This window comes from Panthera onca, chromosome D4 (assembly GCF_046562875.1).
Source record: "Panthera onca isolate mPanOnc1 chromosome D4, mPanOnc1 haplotype 2, whole genome shotgun sequence".
Lineage (NCBI taxonomy): Eukaryota > Metazoa > Chordata > Mammalia > Carnivora > Felidae > Panthera > Panthera onca.
This window is the reverse complement of record NC_138351.1, coordinates 28,913,145-28,935,762: the sequence shown is the minus strand read 5'-3', so window position 1 is coordinate 28,935,762 and position 22,618 is coordinate 28,913,145. Positions and strand designations below refer to the sequence as shown.

At 45.1% G+C, this 22,618-nt stretch overlaps 1 protein-coding gene across 1 annotated transcript; it reads right to left on the bottom strand.

The window, feature by feature from the left end:
* Positions 1 to 1,965: 1,965 nt before the first annotated feature.
* Positions 1,966 to 5,896, bottom strand: LOC132663540 (procathepsin L-like). The gene is made up of 8 exons (XM_060609915.3): positions 5,743 to 5,896; positions 5,212 to 5,354; positions 4,795 to 4,917; positions 4,552 to 4,698; positions 4,146 to 4,370; positions 3,810 to 3,972; positions 2,824 to 2,941; positions 1,966 to 2,341 (listed from the first exon to the last, which is right to left on the bottom strand). Exons 2-8 carry the CDS (start codon positions 5,341 to 5,343, stop codon positions 2,242 to 2,244), a joined length of 1,008 nt encoding a protein of 335 aa, XP_060465898.1. The 5' UTR covers positions 5,344 to 5,354; positions 5,743 to 5,896; the 3' UTR covers positions 1,966 to 2,241.
* Between the last annotated feature and the right edge of the window lie 16,722 nt (positions 5,897 to 22,618).

The window sequence follows — 22,618 nt, the reverse complement described above, 5'->3', positions numbered from 1 at the left end:
TGGACAGCAGGCTGAGCGAGCCTGGCATGGTGAAGCAAGATGACAATCACAAGGAGTCCTTCCTAAGGGATGTTCAGAGACCAACTGTGGCAGACTGCATGTTCCAAAGACGGCCCCAGCCTTGTCTTCATCCCACACGCCCCTCTGCTCAGTGGCCTTGGCTCTCCCCATCATGAGGTAGGGTCTCAGCCTGTCTCCGGGTCCCTGGGCCATCCCTGGTGACAGGCCCCAAATACCTGCAGGAGCAGAGTCTCACCAGGGAGCAAGGTCAGGCCATAGGAGTCTGGAGCTCCTTGTGAGCATCCTGGCACACCTGTTGTTGGGACTTGAACTCAGAGACGCCTTCAAACTGTGGGAGTCCAAGCAATGGGGAGGGCTGGGCAAGCGCTCTGGTCACCAGCCCAGGCTGAACGCCCTGCCCACACCTGCATCTAGGACATCCCACCAGTGGGCATTCGTGGACACCAGCCATTCCCAAGCAACAGGGGGTTCCAGCTCTTGGAGAGACTTCCAGGAAGAACCATGCCCCTGAGCCCAGGTGGGAAATGGGAGAGACGATTTTTGACAAAATCACAGAGCTGCGAGGATTCCGAGAGTGTGTTTACATTAACAGATAACCAGTCTCTCCATTGCTTCCCCAGTGGTGCCCCCCTGTCCTAAAACCCTCGTGTGGACCCAGCCTCATCCCCCCGCACCCTCACCTCACTCTCTTTCCATGTTCTCTAGATACACTGTCTCTTTTCTCCGGGGTTCTGAGCCCGAGCCTCTGCTCAGACACCCCTCTTTTCTCCTGTCCCCCTGACTGGCTCCTCTGGGTTCTCATCAGACACCTCTTCCTCCTACTGTTCTGAGCCACCTCCTCCCCCTCCCAGCACCTGCTCCTCCTGGCGGTTGGGGATGTGCCTTCCACCAGGTGATGGCTGAGACCCAGCAGGTGCTGCATCAGTTCTGGTTGTTCCAATACAATTTCCCCCTGGCAGAAGGGATTCTGCTGGGGAGTCCCCACCTCTCCTGTGACTGCCCCTGACAGCACTGTCAGGAAGCCCACAGAATTTCCCTGCACACACCACATTTGTCATTTTAGGTTAAACAGTTGGAAATGTAAGCGTCTAGGAGGGAAGTCTCATGGAGGGTCCTTCCGGCATGACAGGTAGCCCAGTCCAAAGGGACTTGTCTCAAGGTGCTGGAGGTCTTGTGGGCTGAGACCTGCTGTCTTCCACCTCATGTGCTCATGACCGGTTACGGGGTCTATTAACTACAACCTTACGTCTTCTCCTCATGCTTTCTGAGTGGGAACATGAGTCAACCTGCAGACAGAAAATGGAACTATGTGCTTCTTTAGCCTGCGAACAGTAGGCAGAATGTCTTCTTTTAATCATTTCCGGGCTTGAGTGGCTAGGTGTAAATGAGGCCTCAGATGATCACTTTGGATGTCCTCACCTGTCTGCCACCTCTGAGGCCCAGTTCTATTTTTGAAGCTGGCCTCGTGTCTGGGGTTTACCCTTAACCCTTGTGGACCCAAGGTACACGTTCCTGTAACCCACTGCGTCCGGTTCTTCCTCACCCACAAAGAGGTTACATGATCTTCTCTGGCATTTGGGGAAGATGCACCTGAAACTGACCGTGACATCTGTCCTGTACTTGGGTGGGATATAACCATTTGGGTCAAATGACCATGATATTTAAGGCACTATTCTACCTTGGAAATTCAATGTATGTATGTTCACTTAGTGTGTATTTTTTCCTTATTAAAATAATTAACCTTTTTCCTTATAGATCATTGTTCACATTTTGCTCTATTCAAGTGTTGGGACAGACACAGGCAAAGGGCAGCTGCCATGACATGTGCCTATTTACAACTACAAGAACCAGACACCATTCAGCATTCTCCTAGTGGGCCACTGGCACATTCAGTTATGTCCCTAGAGCCCAGTGACATTTTTGGCTCTATAAAAATTGAGTGTATTAAAAACTTGAATACCTTGAAATGTTTTTATTTTAAAGAATAAAACTACACACTTCATTTTAAAACATGAAATGTTACATGCCATTAGACAAATTCCTACAAGGCTGTTTACAACAATAATGAGAGAGTTGGGAACATTCCCAGTATAAAGTTCACAACTTGGATCTTCAGCCCTTCAAGTGCTTTATCCCACACAGGAAGTTCTGGTCAGTGTTAAGGTAAAATCCTCTTCTGCATACTCTGTCCCCAGTCAAGGCCTTCTTTATTGCATCGTCTCACACAGTAGGAAAGCTGGCCAAGGAGGCGATACCACAGTGGTTGTCCCGGTCTTTGGCCATCAGTATATAGCCATCTATGCCCCAGGCTTCTCCCCAGCTGAAAGAAGACAGCATTTGCTATTTTACTCACACAATCAAGCACATTTATCTTTATGAACGACAGCACCTGATATTGAGCAGTGCACCAGAGGCTACAGCAGATTCAGGAAGAATAGGAGAGGCCATTCTTGTTCATTATTGAGTTCTAACCCTGCACAGAATTCTATCCCCAGACCTTTAACAGACTGCAAATGGAGACACAGAAAGAAGAAACTCTTGGGGCCAGATGTATTTCAGAATTCATAAAATTCCCGGTTTAGAAACGCAGTGGTACCAAAACTATATCAAGACCCTAGCAAGCTTGAGACAGTATCTTACTTTGTTGTCATTACATGAATATGTCTGTGTTTCCCCTAAGTGGGGTTCTGGGTTCCTGAGATTTTACAAGTGTGCTCAGGGGTTTGAGACCTGTACCCAAACCCTGATTCCAAAAAGGATTCCTTTTTCAGTTTTAAGGGTAAGTATTTTTGGCTTTTATACCTGTTCTTGACAATCCAATACTTTTTGTTATCCAACTCTGCTCCCTCAAAGCCATAGCCAACTATCAGAACGCCGTGGTGTAGGATTTCATGGCTGCAGTTTGAATCATAATAAATGCCTGGAAAGTAAAATTCAGTGCTGGGGTGAAGATTCCCACATGATGTGTGATAGTAACTCAGCCTATCCACCGCTGTAAGGGAGGCATTTCAAAATGCAGTGAAATGACGTAATTCCAGATACAATTTAAAAGCCAGGACTTTTGCGGGGAGGGGCGCCTGGGTGGCTCAGTGGGTTAAACATGTGACTCTTGGTTTTGACTCAGGTCATGATCTCACAGCTTGTGAGATCAGGCTCTGCACTGACAGTGTGGAGCCTGCTCGGGATTCTCTCTCTCCCTCTGCATCCTCCCACCCCCATTCATGTGAGCATGCACGTGTGCTCTCTCTCTCTCTCTAAATAAATAAATAGATAAACTTTGAAAAAAAATTAAAAAATGAAAGCCAGATCTTTTTTGAGCCAGGCAAGAGACTTAGGGCCTCGTCTAATACCAGCTGAATATGAAGTGGCACAATCTGTTTTGTAAATAACTAGTCACGAGCCATAAAAGACCATTCACAGAAACCTACTTTTAGGATGTCAGCCTAAGGAAACAGCAGAGAACACAGAATTACTTGAACTAAGTTTTAATTTCAGTAGTAGAATCATTTGAATTACTTGAAAGTTCTAGTAACTTCAAAATCAGGTAGTAAATTATGTAGCCTTTTACACATATTTATGAAGTGATTAACATCATGAGGTTGTGTCTCCAGTCATTACAGATAGAAACATTAGGCACAAATATTACCTGTATACAATAAACAATTGCGTTAAATCCGCACCCCCCAAAATTTTGTGTGAAATTCGACATGCCAAAGAGTCAGTCTTGCTGTATGTGATGACGGTCTTTCCATTTCTCTGCCTAAATTTCTACACAGACAAATCCTTACCTTGGTCATAGAACCGGAAGGTATCCAGGCTTGCATCTATAGCAGCAGAGACGGGACCCACAATTGCCACTGACCTCATAAGTTTGTACTCCGTCTTAGGGATTGTCAAGAACCCAGTTATGTCGGCAGCAGAATTTTCTGGATTGTATTTGCAAGATTGGAGCTTTCAAAGGTAAAGGGGTAGAGACTTTATTACTACCACCTACATCCTGGGAAACATGAGATCAAGACAGTTGCAGATATAAAGGCTACAGTCTAAATTGTGAAAATTAAATATGGCATCCCTTTTTCCCTGAATGTGTTCAAGTTTATAGCAAGATAAGGAGCTCCATTTACCTGTGCATGGTATGGATAGGATTCCTCTGAGTCCAGGCCTCCATTGTCCTTAACATACTGGAAGGCATTATCCATGTTGCCCCCACTGCAGCCCCCATTGCCTTCAGACCAAGCACAGTCCAGCAGGTTCTGCTCACTCAGTGAAACAAGTTTGTGAGTTTTCCCAAACATCTGTCCTTCGATGGCACCAGTTGCACTAAAAGCCCAGCCAGAAGCACACTGACCCTGAAACCCAAGTAAAAAGTTCTCAGCCTACAAAACAAATAGCAGGACTTGACAACAGAGCACACATCTCAAAGTCTTCTAAAACATAGCAAATGGCACATTATTTCTCAGTCTACCACAGCAAGGACACTGATCCCTTTTGCCTATACTCTTGAGAGGAACCTGCTGAATACTGTCCCACCTGATTCTTTGTGGGAGTTACGTAGCCTTTCTTTCTCCAGTTCACAGATGAGGGGATCTCAGCAAAGAGAGGTGGTTGGAACACTTTCCCCTTCTTGTGCTTCTGGATTTGAAGACCATTCATCACCTGCCTGAATTCTTCATTGGTCTTCAAGGAAAAGAAAGTAGGATGTTGACAAGTTTGAGATTACTTTGGCAAAGTACTCAGAAAAACAAAATGTTCACCAATCCACGCCACACTCACCATGTCACCAAAGCCATTCATTGCCATCGTGAAGCTGTGTTCCTTTTGTTTGTATTCCCGATTGTGCTGTTCAATCATCTTCATATTTTCCCCCCACACTGCTCTCCTCCATCCTTCTTCATTCTAGAGGGAAGATACAATCACACGTCTTTATTTCTATTTAAAACCAACTCACCTGCACCAAGTGGATGTGCTCACAGAGAGGAGGAGAAACCACAGCCAGGGATGGACTGATGCTTCTGCGAGCTGATCTCCAGCAACCACACAGCAGGACATATGCCCACGTTGTGTACAGTCAAGGAGCCCTGCTTACTGCCTTGGTAAGAGCGGCCTCAAGAAGCTACTCCTTGCTATGAACTCCCACAGCACAGACTGTTCTCTGCAGGGGTCCCTCTGGACAGGTTAGATGTTACCAACCATGCCATATAGCTTCCTGTGTGTTGCCTTCCACTGGGACCATAGTTCATCTAAGCTCTGGTTGAGTTGCGGAGCAGCTGAGGCTATTCCCAAGCAAAGGGCAGCCAGGAAGAGAGAAGGAGAAGGATGCATGTTTCAAAAACCTAGGAAGGGAAAAGAAATGAGATTCTGATTAGAACAATCCATTTAAAAGGGCATCCTCCTTTCTTCTAAGGTGTTAGAGCCCTGTGGTAGGGTAAAAAGATTGCATTTATCAAATGTTTACACAGGGCTGTGGAGGATGTGGGATGTGCGAGGGGCCTGATGCTCCACTCCCCGCCTTGGAACCTGCCCACCAGTTTTAAGGCATGTGGACAAGGGGCCATGACTCAGCGGGCTCTACAACCTGGTGTGCAGAGATCTGGCTTCAGCGTCTGGTGGGGCCAGGCCAGGGACAGTACCTCCTGGGAGCCACGAACCCCAAATCCTAAGGCTGGTGGCCAACCTCGTTCCCAGGTTGGCCCTCCACTCAAGCCCAACCCTGGGCCTCACCTGTGGCAGGTGTAGCTGTGTAGGCACAGTCCCAAGTACAGGGCTGGGGGTCCACTGGGTCGCGAAGTGGGTCCAAGGCTGTCGGTTTAAGGCCCATGATTCCGCCGGATCGCCCAGCGCTGACCACCTGTCCTCAAGGTGATTGGCTCAGCCGGCCGGGGGGCGGGGCTTCTTGGCAGCGTTCCCACCTTTCCTAGGGTAGGTAGTATCTGCCCACTGGCCCCCAGGGAGACAAGCCTGCCGAACGGGAACAAGACCCTGGAGGGAGAAGGGAGGGTACAGCTCATCCCTGGGACCCGAAGCTACTAATTACCCAGACTACAAGAGATGGGCAGGTGGTCCATGAGAAGAAGCTCACCGGGAGCCCCAGATTGATTTTCAGCATCAGCCTGCATGTCCTTTAGTCCTAGAGTTTTGGGTTAAAGTCTCCTGGAGGGCTGAAAGCAGGATAATCTAGCCTAGTGGTTCCTATTTATTCCAGGCAAAGGTGGGGCAGGGGGAGGAATGCAGCACCCACAGAGAGAGGTGTTATCAATGTCTCAGAATGGGATGCCTCTGGGTTTTGGAAGAATCTGTAGTGGACTGGAAATCTCCAAAACTCAGGATATGATGGGCAAGACCTAAATCCTTGGACTGAAGGAGACAGATGAGCAGGATGTCCAGGGATGGAGTGGCAGTTTGTAATGTTTCCAGTCCCCTCACAGTTATTTTCCTTTTCCTTCTCAAAACAGATAGAAACAAGTTATTGAAAAACAAAACAAAACTGGATTAAGAGATGGAGGAAAAGCAGAATATAGGAACTGCATTCACTTCCCCATTCTCTGTATGGATATTATGTTTCTCGATGTCTAAAGTGTTTTTCTTGAGATTTAACTTTACAAGTTTAAGATAAATAGCTATTTCAAGCAAGGACGTATTTATCAGGAGACCACGAATTTGCCCTCTGACGACCAGTGTTGCTTTCTTTAGAAACAGGATTCCACATATCTAAACAGTGGGTTGGCACCTCCTCTGGACCCACTTTAGTGAGACACCCCAGTGATCTTCCTCATGCGTTGTCTCCAGCACTTTTCTGCTCCGGGAGAGCAGTGGTCAAAGGGACTCTGCACATGGGCTCGGAGTCAGGGCTGGGCCAGCAGGGCCATTCTACAGCTCTCCTGGTGTGGGCCCAGGCAGGTTCCACAACACCTTCAGCCTCAGTTTCCTCAGTGAGGACATGGGGCAATAATTAGATTTTCCTCAGAGGATTCTTGTGAAGATTAAATGAGATAATACGTGTTAGGCATGAGCATAGAGTAGGGCTAATTTAATACCGCTTCCTTGTGAGGGCTGTTGAACAGAAAGCCACAGGCCCAAAATGGTGTTGCTTAGGTTAAGGGCCCAGGTCAGGAAACCAAGACAACTGCAGGTTCAACCTCCAGCAAGGTAACCCTGAAAGAGTCAACCTGGAATTTCCTGGTCCATGCTGGGGAATTTACTGAGAGCCTTTCTGCTCCCCTTTAACAGGGCCACCTTGTCCAAACAATGCATTCCTTGCTAGTACATTCCTTTCTTCCTTTTATGCTTTTCCTTACCTTTTCAAACCTTTCTTTTGTTTAGCTCAGGAGAGTTTCCTTCTATATGCTAGATGGGATGCTGCCTGATTCATGAATCCTCTAAGAAATCCAATTCATTTCTCAACTTTACTTGAATTTTGATTTAGTGGCAGGGACAAGATCTGGAGAAAACTTCTGGCAACATACCCAGCAAGGAGAAACAGGTGTGGTGCCCACAAGCCTTAGGTTCATGGCCTTCTCCTCCTTTCCCAGCGCTGTGGGTAAGCTCCTCCGGGTCAGAGCTCCATTCTGTTTGTCTCTATCTTTGCCTTGGAGCTCCTGATCCCACTGACCTTCCATTACAAGTCAGGCCAGCTTGAGCTGCAGATGGTTATGCCAGGAGCCCAATGGTGCTGGTGTGTTTGCCAGGACTACCACTGAGCTGACAGAAGGGTCGCCCTGAGGCAACCCCTGCCTTTCATGCCACATTCCTCAGCAAGAGGTTCCCAAGGGAATGGATGGTGGTGCTCATAGGGCCTTCCTAGTGACGAGACACAGTGCTGCTGATAAATAAAGGTACATGTTTGTTTGCCTTGTTTTGTGTAAATAAAGGCTATTGCTAACAGCCGGATCTTGGAGGTTAAAAAGCCACAAAAATTGATTGACATGAGTTCAGCATTTAAAGGCTGTTAGAGGGCCCACCACCTCAAGAAGTCTCCTGTGATAGGATAAATCAGCCATGAAACAAGTTACATGGGCACTAGGTCACCCACCAGCATCAAGAAAATCTTCATGCCACTAGATACCACTGTGAAACACCACACAGTCCCCAACCCGTGGTACCTCCCTTTTAGGTATTAGTTTGGCTCCTAGAAACCCAAAGGCTTAGCTAACTGGATATATAAAGAATCAACTGCAATCCTTTCTGGCACACTTGTTTATTTAAGTCTAAGAATTGTAATCCCAGATGGTAAACATATCTAGAAAGATGGAAAAGAATAATTAGAAAATAACCTAGAATTACACTGGCCATTACAGGAAACGATCCAGTTAGACAGGACTGTTCTTTCAAGGAGTGTACATGAAAGTCAGGGGTTCCAATCTAAATAAACAGAATGGGGGGCCTACTTTAATACGTATGCAGAAGACTCCAAAAGCCTTCAGTATTCCAAAATAGTTGCATTGAAAGATTCATTAGAAAAGGCTACTGAACAATTAGAAACATGAGAGGTGCTTAAGACCGAAGACTGTAAGACTGACTTATGTCCTCCACCTCCTCAACCCTCCTTTCCCTGAGCACTCCATCTGCTACTTCCCCGTCCCAGGTGCCTTTCGAGACACTCACCTTTGTCCAGGAACACCACCTGAGGTTACAGGTGATCCTCCTGAGATGCTTTTCATCCTTGGTTAAGGACTGAACCGAGGCCCACAGTCAAACATTTCGTAAACCTGGGCAGGGTTCCCAAGAGTTTGTTTGAGTTTGTTGAGTTTGTTTCATTTTTAAATCAATTCCTCCTGAGCCTATATGAGAAAGGGAAATAAACACTCACATTATCCCTTCCTTTCCAAGTCCAGACCCATTGGATATGGATCTTTTTTTTCCTGGGAAAAACCATTTTCTTCTTGTCCCTCTGGTTCATGGCTTGGCCTTCCACTTCCTCGGCTCTGTCTTCAATGATCTTTGGGGGTGGCTCCAGAGCTTGTAAAAGTAGTACCGTGCTGTTTACACCTCTAAGGATGCCATGTGAGACCATGGGCTTGTTTAGCACTGTCAGAAATCTTTCCTGTTTGTCCCGGCTAAAATCAGACAAATTTTTTTTTTTAATTTTAATAACTCCATAATAAAAAATTTGGCCAAATTAAAAGCTGATAATCAGAGCCTGATAGACTTTTTTTGGCGGGGGGCGGGGTGGGGGAGGGGCTCAGGTTCTCTGTTAAGCAAACCATCCAGAGGAAAAGAAGACTTCCTCATAGGGATGGATGTGTTAGCCCTTTATTATTATTTAGGCAACAAGCCAATTCTTTCAGAAGCTAAAAACAGCTGTCCTTGTTTTACGAATCTAGTCTTTACTGGACCAGAAGTCTGGTTCCAAAAACAATTCAGAGAACTCCAATCCTTTTTATCAATCTTCAAACCTCCCTTATTTATCTCAAAAGGCTTATAAGTATTGTAAAAGTTCTGCCCTACAGAGATGAAAAGTCCTTCTAGAAAGTGCTTGCATTTTCCCCCTGTGCCTTCAAAATATAAACATTCAGTGTTCTGCCGTCTTCTCCAGGAATTTCTTATCTGGGCCATCTCTTCACAGTGCAGATTCCAGGGAGACCGTTGTTACCACGCAAACATGGCGAGCAAGGCCAGAAAACCCGACTTGCCAACGACAAATACAATTCTTAAGGGTCTTCTCTACAAATATTAAAAAGAAAACAGGCTTCAGCCATCTAGACCAATAACCTTAACTTATTCCATTGAGCAGAAAAAATAAAAGTAGATACACCCTTTACAGCTGGTAAATTTCATGGCAGTTAATTTTACAACAGAATCTAGAAGGTCTGCAATCTGTGTTATAAATGCTTCTATATTCGGATGGCATTGCTAAAATTACTTTGTGAAGACCTCTATTTGGTTGGTTTGAAGGCAAGTGACAGTAAGCACTGGGCATTCTAAAACTCTAAGAGGTAGAAACCAACCTAAGTGCTTTTCAAGTTCACATGATTTAAGAAATTATTTGATATTAAAGCTACTTTAAGGTTGGTGGTTTAATTAACCCAAACTTGTCTTTAGAGTTATCAACAATCAATACAAAGACTTTTATTCTACATGAGGTGACTAGCCAAATAAATTTGTTATTTCTTATAGAATCTGTCATCAGCAAAAAAAACCCCAAAAAACAAAAACAACAAAATAGCTTAGGATAAGGACTATGTCTAATGCTTAATAACCTGTTTTGTAACTAATCAACACATAGTGCTTCAAACAGGCAGATTAAATATAAATAGCAAGTTTGGGGATAAATTTTTTAAATAGTACAGAGGCCAAGGAGAGGCTGTCCCAAGATGGGCCACTGAGGCATAAGGATTATTTTGAGTTAAAGCAATCAAAACCCAGCTGATTCAGGAAAAACTCGACCTCCCCGTCACATTCCTGCTTTAGCAGAAATAGGGCATTAACAGAGAGTCCTTCTACCTGAGAAACTAACCTGCACAACTCAAAGAACTTAAAAACAGAGGAAATTCTTCCTCCTGCTAAATAACAAAATCAGCCAAGTAAATTTGGAGATCTAAGTGGCTTTCTGAAATGCTTCACGAATCAGGCAAGACCACACTGAGCAGGTAGAAGTGTGCTCCCAGGAGTGGTACAAAATGGAAGGTTTTTATAGAAGAAGGGGGTGGCCAGAGAGTTATTAGCCATGGAAAAGGATTGTTCCTGGCAATGCCTCTTTCTAGGGGACAAAGCAGGCTGTCTTATCAAGCTACTTCCCCTTCTTGGGGGGGACAGAGACGGCCCAAGTGGCAGACTCACTGGACCAGACAGTAAACTCCCTGACGACAGGTTACAACTACACTCCTGGGGAGGTTGAAACTGCAGTTAGTCTGTGTTAAGCACCAGATTGGGAACCCAGTCGACAAAATTTGGGGCCTTTTTTTTTAACATTCCCGAATAAATAATAGTTTCCTCTAATCTTTTTGATAACATAAAACCTTAAAAGGTTTGCTACTTTAAATAATGAGTTAAGTTAAATTCATTAAAAATCTAGATCATTCCCAAATAACACAAAACACTAGGACATTAATTACTAAACATAGGTTTATCTACTATTGGCTTCTTGTTGCAGAGAAATTACAAATATTTGCATATGTTCATGTTACATTAAAGACATTTAAAAAGGCATATGCCTCTAGAAATGTTTAAATACATTCCTAAGTTTGCAAATTAAAAAATGCTCTGATGACAGGTTGATCACCATGGCTTGCTACTTAGTTTTCACCAGAAGTCTAGGTTTCTAAAGTTAAAAAATATAATTGAGATAAGTAATTAAAACTACTAAAAATGATAAGAGAAATATCTTCGTATGTCAGGAGAATGAGATAAGTTTTCAGAGAAAAAAAGGACATAAGAAATAGAGATACATTTTGCTGTTAAGAAAAGGAAAGTAGGACACCTGGGTGGCTCAGTCATTAAGTGTCTGACCTCTGTTCAGGTCATGATCTCACCGTCTGTGTGTTCGATCCCTGTATTGGGCTCTGGGCTGAGAGCTCAGAGCCTGGAGCCTGTTTCAAATTCTGTCTCCCTCTCTCTCTGCCCCTCCCCTGCTTATGCTCTGTCTTTCTCTCTCTCTCTCAAAAATAAACATTAAAAATTTTTTTAATTTAATTAGTTTGTCTAAGTTTCATAAAGATCTGTGATCCTATTCTAATAAGTGCTTGATAGCCTCTTTTGCACAGAAATATTCCCAAAGATTTGTTACACTACATAGGCTGATTACATATACTAATAATACTAAGCCTTTAGGTTATATCTGTAAGATTGTGTCACTTGTGGCTAAATTTAATTCTGCTTCCGCAAAAATAGCCCCTCATTGCCAGACTTTAGCTGTCCTACTGTCCTGGTGACATGCACACAGTCAGCTTTTGAAAAAAAAAACAAACCTTAACTCGGACAAATAACAGTGGCGAATTCAATAAACAGGGCTGGGGAGAGTCCAACACAGCAGCTCGGTTCTTCCGGGCTCCCTGACAAACCTCCTTTTTCAAGTGTTTCCCCAGATGACTCAAATTAGAAACAGACAATGGTGTAGACACTTCCGTAAAATTGTAACACTTGCAACAGGACTTGATTGAACTGCCACTGAGGACGGGTGATCATAGGTTCTGTTATTGTACACTCATTTCCAGATGGGTTAGAGCCTGTCCTTGTCACAGGGCTGATGCTTTCACAGTGACCAACCAAGTTAAAATGTGTTTCCCACTTGGGGTGCACTTCCTTCTCTCTCCAGTGAGCAAGGCCCTCGACAAACCCTCACCGGACAAACCCTAGGAGTTAACAAGAACCTTACAAACGTCTTGGGATCCTGTTAGCACACACCTTCTGCGGACCCTTGCTGTCTCGGGCTGGGGGCCAGCTGCTGTCAGTCTCATGTCTGATGCTCACGCCTGTCATCAACAGGATAAAGAAGACTTCTTGCATTTGAACTCAAAGGAACCTGGCGGCCACTGTCAGAGCAGGTGATGGGGTATTGTAAACCTCATCAGGGGAAGACAGGCTTCCTGTCTGTAAAGGGGACCTTACCGAGGGCTCCCCATACTGATGCTGCTGCAGAACTCAAGGATGCTGAGACATTGAAGTCAGATCCCCGGGGAAGAGAAGGAGTGACACGGAGGGTCCACCGCTTCCGCCCAGGACAGTGGGCTAACACTACACACTTTCACTGACCATAAGCAAGCTTTCTCTCCTGAGTCTCCTTTCCTCTGCTCTGGCATTGATTGGCCTTGAAGGATGGGGCCCTCTTCATGTGTCTCCCAGACCATGGCTAAAGGAAGGTAGGTGACCTCTTTTATTTCAGGCTAGGGAAGAATCTAACTGCCCCCTAACTTTGCACAGGCAAAATAAGACATCTCATTGGTCGACTCCCCTGAATTCTTATTGTTTAGTTAGAAAGGACCTACCAGGAGTCTTTCCGCAAGATTCACGCCTTTGGGCAGGGACATCCGCATTTCCCGGGTTAGGGACCAATGTAAGAGGCTGTGATCAAAAACTTCTCCTTAATTTTGATATTATTACAAAATCTGCTGCTGAAGCTATAGCGGGAAAAGAGAAGGAAAAACTCTTCTCTACCCTTGAGGTCTTCAGGCTGTACTAAGAATTACATTTCTAGGAGACAAATCAATAGAAGAAAAAACCCCAAAGTTTTATTACCTGCACTCAGAAGCCTAATTATAAAATAGGGAACTAAAGAAAGGACCTAGACAGGCAGTTTTTATACTTTTCAGATAGAGAGACAATGAATCTATGAGGAATTGACTAGACAAAGAAAGCTTAACTTTGGGAGCTTCAATTAGTAAGGAATTCTGAACAGAATTTGGGCAGGGTGAGAAATTAGGAAAAAGTAACAGGGTGTGGATACAGTCTTCTGGGCTCTGAATGCCCCTGTCTCTGGTGACGAGAATGTCTCTATCTCCTGGTGCAGTGAGGGCGCCTGCCACAGGGAGAGTTCTTCCCTGCTCTCAGGGGACCGGGGGAGGCCCCGAGTGGCCTTCTGCACAGGCTGTCTCTTGAGTAACTTTTAGTCATCATAATAAATATGCCAAAGTGGCACATTTTAGGGCCGCCTTCCCTGGGCTCCTTTAACCCTACATCCAAACACAATCATATTGGAGGTTAGATCTTTAACAATGAATTTTGGGTGGTACAGAATTCATGGCAGAGAACACAAATTTATATGGGTGAAAAGTGCATCTTTCTTTTATCAAGCACTGACTGAAAATTGGCATTCCCTTCAAGTGTGTTTGTCACCAACAGACTGAGGTAATATTTGTAGTACCCACGACTTTGTGATCATGAGAAATCACATAACTTACAAAATCCACATAACTTACAAAATTATAAATGCTTTTCAGTGCTTCCAAGTTACAGCACTTAGAAGATCCTCTACTGGAGGCACTCATATTATCATGTTCCCTATTTCATTTTTATATTTTGATAAATACATTTCAATGCCCAATCGCCTTATAAGCTTAAGTATTTTATGGCAGACACCTAAAAGCATTGTTGTGAGACAAGATCCATGGGCATCATCACATTGCCAGAATGCCAGAGCTGAGAGGCTCCTATTAGAGGGAAAAGTATACATTTAGGTTGTTGGATTTGGGGTCACACTCTGCTGGTTACTGGTTATCAGGATCACCCAGGATTGTCTCAGATGTAAGGTGTGGAAAGGTAAGCTGACATTTACCATGAGTTCCATTGAAAACAAAAGAGTTTAGTGACCATGGCCTCTAAATTCAAATTTGCAGGGCATTATACTTGATGGTCAATACAGCAGGATCATGGTCAAGAATTCTGCAACTATTTGAAGGAGTATGAAGCCTTCAAGTTTAGGGCAAATTTGACCTAACTTCAGATAGAATTATTACCGATCCTTTTTTTTTTCTCCCTAGAACTACACTCTATGGCATTCTTTTTTTGTTTTTGTTTTTGTTTTTTTTTTAATGTTTATTTATTTCTGAGAGAGAGAGAGGGGGAATCGGAGACACAGAATCTGAAGCAGGTTTCAGGCTCTGAGCTGTCAGTGCAAAGCCCGACATGGGGCTCGAACCCTCAAACCATGAGATCATGACCTGAGCCAAAGTTGGCCGCCTACCTGACTGAGCCACCCAGGTACCCCTATGGCATTCTTTTACAGACATTCAGAGAAATTTGTTCTGAAATAGATAAGGAATTACTTTCTAGTTTGTACATTAAAGGTTACAAAGATTTCCCTCTTGAACAGATATTTATCAAAAGAAGATGGAAAAGTGGCCAATAAACACCAGCAAACTACCCAACATCATTAGTTATTAGAGAAATACAAACTAAAACCACATTGACATCCCTACTACAACTACTAAGACAGCTAAAATTAAGAGGACTGACAAGACCAAACGTTGTTGAGGGTAGAGTAAAACTGGAATTCTTTTACATTGCTAGTGGGAATTAACAATGGTGCAATGCTGGTCACTAAGGTGACCTTGGAGACTGTCAACCAAACCAGCTTCCAATCATCGTGGCTTTCTGCCATGCTTTTCTTTGCTTAGTCGGCCCCCAAATGTGCACAATGCACTGAAATAGGTCATCTGTGGGCAGAATGTTGGCAAAATGCAATGCTGAGTCCAGGCTTCGCCTTGGTGAACTTTGCTCATCAGTGATCCATCTGGGAAGCCAGTGTTCTTCCCCTTCTTCTCTTTCATGTTCTCAGAACAATAATAACAAAGTCAAAAACGACTCCCTCAAGTTCTAGTGGGTTCACTCTCCAACTGGTCCTGGGAAACTGGACTTGCTAGTAAACATGAGTGAATAGTTACTTTAAAATTTCAGTGGGTTGAAAAAAATTTCAGTGGGTTGAATGCCAGTGTCATATGAATGCCATCTTCCCCCACCTCCAGGAACTGAGGGCGGTCTACACAGCACACAAGTGTTTGCAGGGGGCGGACAGGAAATACGCTGCTGCAGGGAAGATGTACAGCCCGCTGCACCCCTACTTGCTCAGAGCTCATGATCTAGACAGGTGGGGCAGGCACAGGGTCCTGGCTGGCTGGTCACACTCACAGGACTGCACCAGGGAGCTGGACCCCAGGTGGTCAGCACTGCCCTTTTGAGACCACCCACCGCCATCATGCCCAACTTGTTCCTTGTTCTTTTTCCAGGAAGGGGTGAGACACTCACCTACTCACTGGGAAGCAACCTTGATTTCTCTTTATCCTGGCAACACATACATAATAAAAGTGACCCCTTTAACCATTTTCATTTAGTGCAGTCACATTATTATGCAAATATCACCACGATCCATCTCCAGAACACACCTCATTTCAAACTGAACTCTGTCCCCATGAAATACTAACTCCCCACTCACTTTCGTCCCAGCCCCTCTGTTTCAACTGTGATGAGGATAATATTTTTGGAAGGTTTATTTATGTTAATTTTTATTTACTTTCTTAGATGTAACCTGCCCATGATTCAACCAGAAGCATCCATTGCCTAGGGAAGGATTAGGAGTAGTAAAGAAGAAATGTAAATAAAAGTCAAATGTTCCAACTTTAGCTTCCAAAACCAGATTTTGAGCTCCTGTCTTTCAATAAAAAGCCAGGCTTTATATAGAGAGACAGACTGTTCTAAATGCCAGAAGCTCCTATCTTTGGTGGGTACCTAGGATATACTGACTCATGCTTAGTTTGTCTTCCACTGTTCATCTTTAGATGAAAGAAGTCAGCAAACAGCATCATTACTATGTTAACAAATGTTTACCTGGCTGGGGCGCCTGGGTACTTCAGTTGGTTGAGCTTCAGACTCTAGATTTCTGCTCCGGTCATGATCTCATGGTTCCTGAGTTCGAGTCCCGTGTCAGGCTCTGAGCTGACAGCATGGAGCCTCCTTGGGATTCTGTGTCTCCTTCTCTCTCTGCACCTCCCTTCTCACGCTCTCTCTCTCTCAAAGTAAATAAAAAAATACACAAAACAAAAGACAACAAATCCAGGTGTCTATGTGATCTGGAAGGAAAGACAGGGATGGGAAGTTCAGGCGGGAATATGAGCACTCTTATGAATTAAAACCTGCTCTTCCCATTCTCCATCCTCGAGTCTATGGAATAGAGATGCACTGACCTTTGTGTTTCATGACAGGGCCATGGTCTGACACGTGCATGACTCCAGGTTTCCTTCTAACATTGAGATCTGTGAGAGGGTTTCAAGAGCAGCCAGAACCACTGGTCTTCCCCATGTGAGGCCCTGCCTGCGAACACAGGGTGAGTTTTATAGTGTCAGGGGATGGGATCCACGTGGCCACGAAATATTTCATGGGCAGGGGCCTGTGGGGCTTTCTCTGCATTTCTATATACAACACAGAACAAACGCTTAGGGACAAATAATACAATAAAAAGCTTTAGAGCCCCAACTGCCCACAATGATCTGTGATCACTAATGATGACCACTGGATGATATCTTTAAGATTAAATTATTCAGGGGTGCCTGGGTGGCTCAGTCAGTTGAGCATCTGACTTTGGTTCAGGTCATGATCTCATGGTTCATGAGTTAGAGCCCCGTGTCAGGCTCTGTGCTGACAGCTCAGAGCCTGGAACCTGCTTCAGATTCTCTGTCTCCCTCTCTCTCTCTCTCTGCCCCTCCCCTGCTCATGCTCTGTCTCTCTCTAAAAAACAAATAAACACTTAAAAAATTAAAAACAAGATTAAATCATTCAAAGGAGAGAAATATCCATTATTTTAAAACTGTAACATTCTGCATTTAACAAAATTTATTCTTTTTTTTTATGGCATTACAATGTTTTAGAAGTGTTTTTTGTACTTTGATGGTGACAACAGTAGGCAGCTACGGTGTTTCTAAGTGGTCTTACTTTGGAAAATAGTTTCAGTCCCCCATGTTCTTCATGAAATCCGACTATTCCATGAAATTTCCAAAGCATGGGAACCACTGACACACAGTAGGGCTGATCAGCATTCAGGAGTCAGGAAATGAGGCTCATCTTCATTGGAAAACGGTTTCAGGCTCTAGATTTGGGATGCAAAGAGTGGTAACATTTATTTCTTATTTTTAGGACAGAATTCTTACCAAAATGGTGAAAGAAACCTAATCAAGGCTGAAGTCTATCATTGTCCTGTTCATGGGGGATAATTTAATGTCACCAGGAAAAAGCAATCAGATAAAGCCACAAATCTGAACATTCTACAAGATAACCAGTTTTGCATGTTCGCCCTGGGGCTGGGTATGCTCTACATGGAGGGGTCTTTAAAGGCATCCCCACTATTACAGCCCCTGTTGTCTGATAAGGCCCCCCAGTGCTTTCCCAATGGGAGGGCGGGCAGGGCTCAGCCAGACAGCAGGCTCCCAGGCACAGAGAGGTCAGGAGGCTGGAGAAGTGGGGACCTTGGCCAGGTGGCAAGGGAGCCTCACACAGAGAAGAGCCCAGAACGCTAGTGAGGCTGCGTCCCCAGCGAGGGGAGCCCTCAGAGGATCTCAGCCCTTCAAACCAGACAGAGAAGGACGTGGACCCCCACAGACTGGCTAATAGTATTGTCAGTTAAACGAGCATTCAAATGAGTCAGCAGGTGAGAACTCCATGTGGCAGAAAACCCTGCAGCTTAGATATGAAAAAAAACCTAAACATGACAGAAGTTCCTGGGATTTGAAACCAATCCTAAAAATGTGTGTGGCATTACCAAGAATGAGTTTAAAGCCAAAAGTCCTAAACTATCAATAACTATAACTACATTCTTAACTAACGTATTTTGTCTTTCATGATGGGGGAATGATTGAGCTTTCTTCCCATTCTGTTCAGAGTGATATTGTAAAAACTCTTATATATACCAAAAAATGAGGTAAGAAAGTATCGTAAGTTGTATCAACACTTAATTAATGAAATAATGTTTTCTGGGGGAAGGAAAACCAGCAGAGAGAACACGAATGCACTTTTTTACTCAGCAATCAATCCTTTTCTCTGGGATTTTAAGCACGTGACTAAAGCCTCCCCCCTCCAAAGTTTCATGTCCAATCCAAAATACAGGGGGAAAATGTGCATAAAGATGTTCACTCCAGCTTTATGTGTAATAGAGAAATGACTGAAATATTCATGACGGGGACAGGTTAAGTCAACAGGGATATGACAACACTACTGGTGTCACGCAGGCATTAAAACTGTACTTTCTGAAGAGTTTCCCGTGTGAGGACTGGTCACAGAATCACATGATTCACAGGAATCGCTCTCGGGTGACTGGCCTTCCCTTCTTGGAAGACAGAAAGATTATCTTCCGCACCGGCTGCCATGTAACCCGAGGACTCTGTAGGACCCCGTGGGGCTCACACAGGGGCGGGGATGGCGGGGAGTTGCGGGAGGAGAAGACAGTCCTCACCCTGCTCTGTGAGTCTCCCTAACTGTGGGGAAGAGGCACTCGTGGATGAATCGGTGAGGGTCATGGCTCTTGGCCAGGAGAACAGGTCACCAGAGCCAGAGAATCCTATATCTCGTGAAACACAGACACAAATATGCACACACTTAAACACAACACACACATACACACACATTTATAGACAAATGCACATGTATGCATACACACTTTCATGCTACACATATATACATGCACAGTCATAACACACACACACACACACACTCAACACACACACACACACACACACACACACTACATTACCATACAAATACTTAGCACAGAAGAATAATGGATCCCCAGGTGTGGGCAGATGTCCTGGCACTTAGTCTGAATTGTTAGTAATTGATGGCACAATTTTGTCTAAATCACTAAACCCTCTGTTTCTAGATCTTAAATGTGAGGTTGAAGCAGACCATCTGTAAGTCTCTTTCAGTTGTAAAACTGATTTCAGAGGGATAAGACACATCATCCACCAAAAGCTGACCTCAGTCCCCTCTGTGCCCCTGACAGGAGTCCCGCAGGCTGGAGTCACAGCCTTGGGCACCCAGCCAGGCCCCCTCACCAAACATCATCCCCAAGAGGGAGGGCCCATCTCAGGCGAACCTCTGTAGAAACCTCTGTAGAAACTTGTGCAACTTCTTTCCTGCCCCTCCTCCCCACACCCACACTCTTCACCCTTTTGGAGCAAAGACTTGGCCCTGTGAGCAATAGCCATGACCAGTAAGCATCCGAGGCTGGGGTTCTGGGAGATTAGCAGCTGTCCCCTGGGCCATTTCTCACTCTTGCCACACACATTTCCAGAGGTGCCCATGAGAGGGGACTGACCACTTCTTAAAACCCCTTCCAGGGGCTCCTCCCTGGCCATCCCTCCTCCAGGTGTTCAGAGGGGAATTGTGCTCCTGTCCTTGTCCTGGCTCATGTCTGGAAGCTGCTGAGTCCCCAGCCTGAGGGTGTTGTGGCTCCAGCCTCTCAGCAGCATGCAACTTTTAGTTGCAAAGCTAAAGTCTGCTCTGACCCTCAGGTGGCCAGCCAAAGCACAGGTACAATCCTTGAAAGTAGCTCCCAGAGCCAACTTTTCAGGCACTGTTGACTTGAGCCTGGTGACCCACCCTGGGTGACCAGGCACATGGGCGAACCTGTCTCTGTGCCCTCTTGTGAGTCTGGGGCTGGCACTCACGATACCTGCTCAGCCATGGTCTGGAGACAATGAGTATGATAACCACGCACCTAATAAACAGTTTGGCTCAGTTAAGTCCCCAAGAATCCAGAGTCCGGACAAGACTATGGTGCCATCCCACATATGGATTCAAACTGGAAAAAAAAAAAAAATTGAAAAACAAAATAGAAAAGTGGCCAAATCAAATTCTTACCTTTTTCCTATAATAAGCACTTTAAAGATTTTTTTTGAAATAACAAATACCAAATTCTTCCAAACAGCAATCTGTCATTTTTTCTATCCCCCCACACCACCGCACTTTAGAGCCCTGTCTTCTGGACGCACTAAACACAGTAGGTAATCATGCGTGTTCCTCTGCAAGCTTAACTGTTAAGGAATATTGTTAGGTTTCAGTTTCATGTTTTTAAATCTCCTTTTCTTAAAATTGTGGTAAGAGAGACAGAACATAAAATCACTCACTTTAACGATACCTCCCTGCAGCGCGCAGGGGTGGTGACTATACGCACAGCATCCGTCTCCAGAACAGTTTTCACCTTGGAAAACTGGAAATACATTCGACTCGTCAGGAAGACATTCCATTTCCAGGCTCAGCTCTCCTGATGTCCCTGTGGGTTTTATAGCCTGGCTGCCATCTAGGGGCTGTTTTTGCAGGAACAGCCAGGCTGGCCCTTCATCTTGGAGGGGCTTTTCCAGGGTCACACCATGACCAAGGGCAGGCCACCCCAAAATGTGCCACTTTGGTGTATTGGTTACAATAAATAAAAGTTACGCAAGAGACAGCCTGTACAAGAAGGGCACTCAGGGCCTCCCCGTGCCCCTGAGAACGGGAAAGAACTCTGGCTGTCAGAGACACCCTCCCTGTGCCAGGAAATAGAGATATTCTCGTCACCAGAGCCCAGAAGGCCGTATCCACAACCCTGCTACTTTTTCCCAAATCTCAACCAGCCCAAATTCCGTCCAGAATTCCTGACTAATTGAAGCTCCCGGAGTTAGCTTTTCCTGATTCTGTCAGTTCCTTACAGATCCACTCTCTCTCTCAAAAGTAAAACAAAGTAGAGAAGTAGAAAAACTGCACCTCGGTCATTTCCGTAGGTCCCGGTCTCACGATTGGGCCTCAGTGTGCACATAATTGAACTCTGGTTTTCTCTCTTGTTAATCTGGTGTAAATTTAATTCTTAGTCCACCCTGGTGAACTTGAGGGTGGAGAAGAATTTTTCCTTCCCTTCAAGGGTTCAGTAAGACCAGGGTAGACTCAGGACACTAGGGGGAGCTGATCAGTTTCGACACTTCAGTGAATCCTGTAGTTGTAATGATACCCCTTTCCGCAAACTGTCCGCCAGAAATCCCACCCACAGTTCTGATTCGTTTTGTGAAAGGTGGGGAATCCAGGTTTCTGAACAAATCAGAGCCACAAAAGTCTGTCACCACTCCATAACAGCTTGGGGTCCCTGGGAAGCTCCTGTCCATAAGGAGACCTCAGGCACCGCAGGGCAGCCCAAGGTGGACTTTGTACCAACAGGCAGCACAGCACAGAGAACACGTTCCCTGTGCATCTCACATCCACGCTCAGAGCAATGGTTCCATGAGAGGCTTTTCTTTCTGGCCCTCATGCAGGGGGTGGAGCCGGCTGCCCACAGTGGGACTTCACCAGACAGTTCCAGTCTCACCAGAATTCATGTCCCTGAAGACCCCAAAAGTCCCCAGGAATGTCGGCCACCACCTAATCCCAGGATGTGGCACTGAGCTCAGTCGCCCATAATCTCTTCAGATCTGGGTCGTAATGATTCTTACTATGGCTTCAACATTTCAGGAGCCCAGGTGGCCCAGATCCTTAAGAACACTGGCACCTGCATAAAACAAGAGTATAAAGATTTGCAGCACTTTGTGTTTTTTTAATGTTTATTTATTTTTGAGAGGGAGAGAGCATGAGCCGGGGAGGGACAAAGAGAGAGGGGAACAGAGGATCCAAAGCGAGATTCAAACTCACGAACTGCGAGATCATGACCTGAGCCAATGTTGAATGCTCAACTGACTGAGCCCCCCAGGTGCCCCAGTACTTTGTTTTTATTTGTCCAGCATCCTGCCTCTGCCTATTTCTCCTATTAACACAACTCCCTTCTCGGGGAGAATGGCTACTTTCCTCACCTTGACCCAGGGTCCCCGGGGCCAGGGCCTTGCAGAACTCCACCTCCCTTCCCTCCGTGTTTTGTGTAGGGCTGCTCTGGGACCCAAGGTTGCCCCAGTCACATCCTTCTCTGAGATTTTACATACAGGTGATACCAGAGACTAACTCTGTGCCTGGGGGTTTCAGTGGCCTGGTGTCATGTCACTCCCCTGTGACACTCTTTGAAGCAGGAGAGAGTGAAGTGGCCACTCAGGACAGAGGTGACACAGGATAAAAGCATCTACTTTTGTAAGGTGACCACAGCTTCGATCTCAGTACCATCCTTTTCAGGCGTGTCTATGTAGCTTTTAGTTTTATTTCATTCATTTATTTTCCTAATGTAACTAACTAG